Consider the following 9267-nt stretch of genomic DNA (forward strand, 5'->3'; position numbering starts at 1 on the left):
CACCGAGACTCTTTCAGAGTGCGAGGCGGGAATCGAACCCGCAAGCCGAAGGAGTGGGTCCAAAGCCTACGCTTTAGCCCCCACGACCATCGTCCCACTTTATAAAAATTAGTTAAATTCAACAAAAAAACTCAGGAAAGTAATAAGGACTCATAATTCTAAAGTTTTTGGTTTGAAACTTTTCAGAAGTCGACAATGTCAAAATATAAAAGGAAGCGTTTAAACTTCAGCATAACTATTTTGCATCGAAATAATTTATTATCCTAGAATTTTATTTCGAATTGTTACGTTCAGAACGTAAGGATTATTCGATTTTATTTTTTCTTCATAATTTTATGTTTATTTTATATTTGTACTTTCCAAATCTTCCTCTTCAAACTTCTGTACTTTTACCTGCAATTCATTTATATTGTATATTTTACGCTACGAACGTGCTTTACCCTAAATTTCCTGGCAACCTATTTCGTTTTCATTTACAGCTTTCAGCATCTGTCTACGAGATTGCCAGTTTCAAATCTTAAGGTTTATTGTGCTTTTCTTTACTTAGCCTTTAAGTCGCTACGGCCACTCCGCTTAATAGTTTTATTGAAGGTCAGCTAGCCCATCACTATGTCTCCGTATTATGGAATTTCCGCAAGGGTCTCTTTGGGCATTCACCTAGCTCCTAGATCCACCCCCATTGAAAAGGGGTCTGTCCTAGCCATGCCTTCCACTCAACTTACCCTCTCCTCGCAATTTAAACCAAAAATTCTTCTCCGTGTACCATCTAACTGCGATCAAAAATAAGATATTACTTGTCTTCGGTAGAGGTAACAAGTTACGTATCGGAAAATATAACTCGAAAATTGTACTTTATCTCATGTTTATTATATTAAATATATTGCCGTTTATCTATCTCATCTCACAAATTTTTATGTTGTTTAACCTGCTTCTGCCTGCATTTAACTTTAATCAGGTTCGAAGAACACCGCGTCAAACTAGATTGGGTGCACAAAACATTGGTCCTTCGAGCCGGATATTTTATGGTATTTCAGCTCCTAAAATTGTCTCTAAAATTGACTATTTCTTACCGTGGTAAACTCAGTGTGTTATGTGCAAGTGCAAGTGCAAGTCCTGTCATTACTCTGGACAAGTAAAATGTGAACAATACGTCGTGTATATCAGAACTCAGTGAGAACTTTTCGTAAATTCTACTGCAGCTAATTATTGGCCATCAGCAGCGAATATTCTCACATATAAGATTCTGTGCTGCAACCACTTATTGGCCATCAGCAGCGAGTATATTATGTTTCACATCTTGGATTTTGTGCGCTAAGTAACTGTTACACACCAGCAGTGAATATCCAACACTTTGGATTCTGTGCGACATCCGCTCTGTTGGAGATTATCAAGAATTTGTATCTTCTCAAGGATTATCTTCGCCTCTACATATAGAACTTAGCAGAGAACATCTCAGCAGCTGGCGTGTAAGATCAGATCAACGCTTGAGTAAGTCAATTAATTGTTCACCAATCTCATCCTCTTCATATCTGTTCTTTTTCTACATATGCAAATGCTTCTTTTTCAGTTAATGTGTTAAAATGGCTGAAATTGCAGCGAGAGTAAAAATATTGAAAAAAGAACGTGGAATTATAAAACGAAAATTAACACTTTTCGCACAGTTTCTCGAAAGTTACAATTCTGAGGCTCAATATTCGTCGTTAGCAAAGCATGTAGCTGAGCTGGATAAGTCTCGTGAAAGTTTCGAGAAAGTGCAATCCGAATTAGAAGATTTGGGGGAGGGAATTTTAACGGACGAAGGGTTGGATGATGAATCGAGAAACGAATTCGACAAAAAATATTTTGAGATTTATAATTCTGCCACAAATTTGTTAGGCAATTACGCGCGCGTCTCTGCGGTTTCGGTGTCGTCAGCTCTATCAGAAAATAACGGGATAATACCCATTCAAAATGGTATTTCGGTTGAAAATTCAGTTCCAAAGGATCTTTCAGATAATTTTAAACTTCCCTCGCTAGGACTGCCGTCTTTCAGTGGATCGTATAATACGTGCTTAGGTTTCCATGATGTTTTTTCCTCAATGATCGACAACCATGCAAAGTTATCGCCTATCTTAAAATTTAAACACTTGCGAGATTGCTTAAAGGGCGAAGCCGCGGAAGTTACTGCGTCGGTACCATTGTCCGCGGAAAATTACTCTGTTGCGTGGGAAATCGTAAAAGAAACTTACAATAATCGTAAATTGATACGTCAAAGGCATATTCAAGATTTGTTGAATATTCCTTCTATGTCTAAAGACTTTTCCATTTGAGCTCTTCTAAATAGTTTACAGAAGCATGTTAGAGCCCTTAATATTTTCGACGTATCAGTCGATCAATGGGGAAGCCTTCTTATTGTATTAATACTGTCACTTTAGAAAAATGGGAAGAAAGTTCTTGTGAATCAGAGCTCCCTAACTTTCAAGAACTTACTGCCTTTTTACAGCGTAGAGCGCAATTAGATGATACAAAATATGCTCAATCACGTTCTAAAGCAGTTAGCTCAAGTGAGAAACCTTCCGTTTCTCACTCACGATTAAATAATCGGCCGCAACACCTTTTTGCAGCAGCAAGCTCCCTAAATTCGTGTTTACATTGTAGGGAACAACATAGTATTTTTTCGTGTGATGTTTTCTTGAATCTTTATCCTATAGAAAGATTTAAGTCATGTGAAAATGCATCTCTATGCTTAAACTGTTTAAAATCTACTCACCGCACAAGCAAGTGCAATAGTGGCCCTTGCAAGAAATGTCAGAAAAAATATAATTCTCTTCTGCATTTCGAAAATACAACCGAGAAAATTGCAAGCGCCTCGAATTCTTCGCAAGGCGCTTCTACTCACAATTTCCTTGAAAACGAATTAACCTCAGAGAATCTGTTGTCCACGGCTATAGTGGATATTATAAATGACGAAGGTTCCGTTCAGCAATGTCGTCTATTATTGGACAACGGTCCTCAATCTCATTATTTGACAGAAAAGGTTGCTTCTATTATGAATTTACGCAAAAGGCCTGTAGACATTACAGTTTTAACTTTAGGCTCAACGTCGACTGCGATACGCCTCTCTGTATCGGCCACAATCCGATCGCGATACAACACGTATAAAGAAAATGTCGAATTTCTTATCCAAAAATAATTGAACTATTTATTTCCGTCTATTAAAATCGATCGCGAATCTCTTCAAATTCCTAACAATATTTTCTTAGCTGATCCTGATTTCGATAAAGCAGGCGGAATTGATGGTATTATTGGCGTAGGGCTCTTGTATAAGTTGCTCAGTGTAGGTCAAATAGTGCCCAGGAATCACCCAGATGCTGTTCTTCAAAAGACTCGGGCTGGATAGTCGCAGGAAAATTATACGGAATACCTTTATCTAAGCGTAAAATAGTCCAATGTAACATAATGCAAATCCAACCTTCTTTAGACTCAGACCTTACTAAATTCTGGAAATTGGAGGAAGTATCCTCTACGAAGGTTGTTTCTAGTGAGGAAATCGCCTGTGAAGAGCACTTTGTTAAAAATACAACTCGAGTGTCTGACGGTCGCTATGTCGTTAGACTTCCTTTCAATGAAAAAAAGGGTCAAATAGGAGATTTTCGAAATTTAGCTTTTCGACGATTATACTCTTTAGAAAATCGCTTTCAAAGAAATCCTGAGCTCCTGTCCCCCTACACTGAATTTCTCAGTGAATAGGAGCAACTCAATCACACGTCACCCTTTAATGACAAAACTACTTCTCAGGGATTTTATTTGCCCCACCATGCCGTGATAATGGAAGATAGCTTAACTACTAAGGTAAGAGAAGTGTTCGATGGCTCTGCCAAATCCTCGTCCGGTGTCTCTCTAAATGATGCCTTAATGGTCGGTTCCACTCTTCAGGATGATCTTTTTGGGGAACTAATTCGATTTCGGTCACGAAAAAATGCTCTGACCGCGGATATGGAAAAAATGTACCGCCAAATAAAGGTACATCCTGAAGACGCCATTTATCAAAAGATTGCTTTTCGCGCGAATCCAGACGAACCCATAAAAGTATTTACATTAAACACGGTCAAATACGGTACATCTTGCGCATCCTTCCTTTCTATTCGTGCTTTACATCAATTAGCGCACTATGAAGGATCAGCGCATCCGTTGGCAGCCTCGGCTTTGAAACAAGATTTTTACGTCGACGACTTGCTAACGGCTGCCAATACGCACGAAGAAGCCCTACTTCTCCGCAATGATCTTATTCAACTATTACATATAGGGGGTTTTAACTTGCAAAAATGGGCTTCTATTCGATCCGTCCGTTATTTCTGATCTCCAGAATAGTCGAGAAAATTCGCACATGGCACTTGATTCATCTGCCTCGATTAAAACACTCTGCATTCATTGGAATTCCGGTGATGACTCAATTTTTTTATACTGTCAATTCACCTGTGCATGAAAAAAGATTCTCTAAGCGATCTATTTTGTCTCAGGTAGCGAAACTTCTCGATCCTCTGGGTTTGCTTGGGCCAGTTATTGTTGAAGCCAAGCTCATGATTCAGCTTTTATGGAAGGCGAACGTTACCTGGGATGAAGGGGTACCACCGGATATTCACAACTTTTGGATCGAATACATATCGAAACTAGCGCTCCTAAATGATGCCCGTTTTAATCGATTCGTATTGGGATCTCAATTTTCCGGGATTCAATTGCACGGGTTCTGTGATGCAAGCCAGGAGGCTTACGGGGCTTGCATCTATCTACGCTGCGCTGATTAAAGTGGTCAGTATCACTCAAATCTGCTCTGCTCTAAATCAAGAGTCGCCCCGGTAAAAACTGTATCGCTAGCGCGTTTTGAGCTTTGCGCGGCTCTTTTGCTAGCAAACTTACAAAATGCTATAATTCAAGCACTAAAAATCGAATTAAGCCATACTTTCTTTTGGTTAGATTCGACAGTTAGCCTTCAATGGATAACCCCCCCCCCCCTATTTGCTTCGGACATTTTGCATTAACCGAGTAGCAAAAATTCAGGCTCTTACGCAGTCTGTCGACTGGAGGCATTGCCTTCTCTTGATAACCCGGCCGATATTTTTTCTCGTGGACAAATACCCCAAGAATTTTTAAAGCCTAGCGTCTCGTCTCACGGTCCTAATTGGCTCATCTAGGCCCAAGATACGTGGCCTAAATTTGAATTACAGCTTGAGGACACCTCTGAATTCAGAAGTCCTAATCCGATTGAAACTTCTCTGCTTCTTCACAAATCTAATTGGAATCTTCTGGAGATTTTATTTTTACTTCATAATTTTATGCTTATTCTATATTTGTACATTCCAAATCTTCCTCTTCAAACTTCTGTAATTCTACCTGCAATTCATTTATATTGTATATTTTATGCTACGAACGTGCTTTACCCTAACTTTCCTGGCAACCTATTTCGTTTTCATTTACAGCTTTCAACATCTGTCTACGAGATTGCCAGTTTCAAATCTTAAGGTTTATTGTGCTTTTCTTTACTTAGCCTTTAAGTCGCTACGGCCACTCCGCTTAATTGTTTTATTGAAGGTCAGCTAGCCCATCACTATGTCTTCGTATTATGGAATTTCCGCAAGGGTCCCTTTGGGCCTTCACTTAGCTCCTCGATCCACCCCCATTGACAAGGGGTCTGTCCTAGCCATCCCTTCCACTCAACTTACCCTCTCCTCGCAACTTAAACCAAAACCTCTCCTCCGTGTACCATCTAGCTGCAATCAAAAATCAGATATTACTTGTCTTCGGTAGAGGTAACAAGTTACGTATCGGAAACTATAACTCGAAAATTGTACTTTACCTCATGTTTATTATATTAAATATATTGCCGTTTATCTATCTTATCTCACAAACTTTTATTGTGTTTAACCTGCTTCTGCCTGCATATAACTTTAATCAGGTTCGAAGAACACCGCGTCAAACTAGGCTCCGTGCACAAAACACAAATTAGAAGTATGTTAGCAATTGAATAATTATTCCATTCAAAATTATTCAGTTTCGAAAATTGGATTATAACTTCAAAGCCTTTGAAATTAAAAGGTTTTAAATGAGAGAAATTTGAAATGAAAACAATTAAAATGACAGTGTAATTATTTTCTTTTAGAAGCGTAAAAATAAAATAATAATTATTAAAAGAAACTAGATTATAAATTTAAAATTCAAAATCTCAGTATTTGAAAAATTTCGAATATTCTTCGAGTATAACCTGTCAATTCAAATTATTTAATTTTAAACGTTTTAAATGAAATCACTCATGATTCGGCAATACATTTTTTTCAGCTTTAGGATATAAATAATTTAAATCTGCAATAAATAGATTATTCGATGTCAAACCTCGTGAAAAATTGAAATAATGTAAAGCCTTTGAAATCGAAAACTTTTTATAAGGCGAGGAATTTTAAATTGAAAGGTTTTAATATATTTTAAATTTAAAACATTCAATTTGAGTAATTTTATAAACAGAAATTTCAAGAATTGTATTATTTGAAATTTTTTGATAGAGTTGATAAATTAAAAATACAAGCATTAATATTTTTAAAATTTTGAATATGCCTCAAGTGTAATCTGATAAATTTAAATTATTTAATTTTGAAACTTTTGAATTGAAAATTGAAATACAGAATTCTAAATGTTTGTATTTGGGTATTATCAGATTTTGGAGGCCATTAATTTAAGCCTAATCAAATTAGATGGCTTACAGTTGTCAATTTTACGATATTAAACCCTTATATTCAAAACCAAATTAAATTTCAATGTTAAAATTTTTAATTGTTTAGGATTTAAATTCTTGAATTCAGAATTTTTTTATTGCCTTACATTTTTAATTTTACACTTTCAAACCTTTCTTTTTTAATTCGAATCACCGATAAAATTATATTACATTTGAGTAGACACGACTTTTTGTACGTAAAAAAATTAATTTAGGAAATACCCCGTGCGCTAAGGTGAACAATCCGTCGAGAGGGAAAAATGGATTAAGCCAAATCTGCCGTTTGCGTGAAGAAACTCACTATCTGTGCTACGCGAAAATGACCCTTACGCCAAACTTTAGAGAGTAACTTTTTTTCCAAGACGGCAGAAATAATTACGGCTTATCACATTAAAAAAAATTATTTGATAACAAAATTTCGTCACTTATTTACTACATTAAAACATTTGTTCTTGTTTAAAAGATTTAAGTAAGAAAAAAATCTTGATTGTAATATATTGATTTTTGAAGAACAAGAAGCTTTAAGCATTGTAACGCTTTGTATAAAGAATTAAAAAATATCTGCCTTTTTAATTTAATCAACTCAATATTAAAATGGAAGTTTTAATATTGTCAGAAATAAATATTCACTTTAAGGGCATGTGATACTTAGAAAATTATCGATTTTACCAGTTTTAGGTTCCGACGGCTTTTTTTCTTTAATAATCAATATTTTGTCTTAAAAATTTGGGACATGATAACGACCATGCTAACGGACGTCCCGACACACTTTTTTTTGGTTTAATTTAAAAAAGTTCTAATTTAGTAAAATCTGATTAATTTGCATAGCGCTTAGGAATTAGTATCGATTTTACCAGTTTTAGGTTCCGACGGCTTTTTTTCTAGAATAATCAATATTTTGTCTTAAAAATTTGGGAAATGATAGCGAACATGCTAACGAACGTCCCCGTACACTTTATTTGTGTTTTTTTTTTCAAAATTTTTTTTGATATTGCTAACAACGTGTGTATATTTGGAGGATTTTCCGTATTCAAATTTTTTTAATTTCTTCCGTTCCAAATTACTTTCTACATTTATTGCTTCTCTAAAATAATTTCATTTTGAATGTTTATAATTAAACATTTTTTCATTTTGAACCATGAAAATTACGCTAAATTATTTTTATCTTAGACAAATTCATCTAATCAATTACAGTATCAAATTACAATTTTTGTATTACAGAACAATTTAAAATTCTAAAATTACATTCAACTTTAATCTCTTTGAATTGAAAAGGATTTAAATTCAAAGGATTTAAATTTTCAATTATTTTATTTTAAATTCTTTAAATTAGAAATAATACTGTTTGAAATCCTTTGAATTTGATTTATCCATCTTTCAAACTGTAATCTAAAAATAATCGCTTCGGAATAAAAATAGTTTAATTTTGAAAGCTTTAAACTAGGCGTTATACTTTTATTTCAAAACGATAAAAGTTGAAATCCTTTTCATTCCATTTGAAAAATTGTTCATTCCAAATTTTACCTACTTTAAAACTGTTTTGTTATGAACACTTTCGATTTAAAGTCAATAAAAATTGTTTGAAACATTTCCTCCTTTATTGTCGGAAGTATTTTTCAAAATTACTACTTACAAAATCATCGTCAACATTCATTGATTTAAGATTGCAAGTGTAGCGCGCAGTCACAACCGGAGATCATTCAGGAGTTTCTGCCTCTACCTAGAAAGAGGTAGTAAATCCTTCTTAAGCTTCTGAATGAGTTGACCTTTAGTCTTAGCTCTTGCACTTGCACTGACACTTTCTAAAAGCAATAGGGCTCCGAGGGGCCTAGGTCAGTCAACGAAGTTGGAAAAGGCTGCTCAAATAGAAATCTACATACATTACAATAATCTAAATTATAGGTGTTAAAACCTTTAGACTGGAGGTGATAAATCCGGTGCAGCCAAATTGAGATAGGGCCCCAGCTGTCTGTGTTTGCCCTGAGCATTGGAGAGACCCTTTTCTTTTTCGTCTGAATTGAGTAAAATTTGACCTCACTCCTCCTGTACCTACCTATTGTACATATAACAGAAGTTCTCCTCCTACTTTAACTGAAAGGTAAGCGAACAAAACATAATAAACTTATTAAAAAATGAATATTGAAAAATTGAATTACATTTTTTCTTCTATCTCTGGTATCAAATTCTATGAAATAACTTTTAAAGTAGACGTTTTGACGTTTTTCATATTTCGAAAAAAGAATACAATTTCTCAATAATTTATATATTTCCAGTGTTGCATAAAATAAGGCAAAATATTGGTTGTTACTTTTCAATAAAAATATATTTGATAAATACTTTAAGGAACTACATGGTCCTACTGGGAGTCACAATCATCGAACACACACACATACACGCACAGCTCCTCTCATCCGTTACCGCTGCACCGCTGCACCATGTCTCGGTTTGACCGTATTTCATTAGGTTATAACACAATTCATACTTTCAACCTTATTTTCTAAATCTGACAGTCAATGTACACATGG

At 35.2% G+C, this 9267-nt stretch overlaps 1 protein-coding gene across 1 annotated transcript; it reads left to right on the top strand.

The window, feature by feature from the left end:
* The first annotated feature begins 3807 nt into the window (after positions 1–3807).
* LOC117171061 lies at positions 3808–4338 on the top strand. The gene has a single exon (XM_033358110.1). It carries the CDS (start codon positions 3808–3810, stop codon positions 4336–4338), a length of 531 nt encoding a protein of 176 aa, XP_033214001.1.
* Positions 4339–9267: the final 4929 nt, after the last annotated feature.

The sequence above is a fragment of the Belonocnema kinseyi genome, chromosome 4, assembly GCF_010883055.1.
Source record: "Belonocnema kinseyi isolate 2016_QV_RU_SX_M_011 chromosome 4, B_treatae_v1, whole genome shotgun sequence".
In the NCBI taxonomy this organism is placed as follows: Eukaryota; Metazoa; Arthropoda; class Insecta; order Hymenoptera; family Cynipidae; genus Belonocnema; species Belonocnema kinseyi.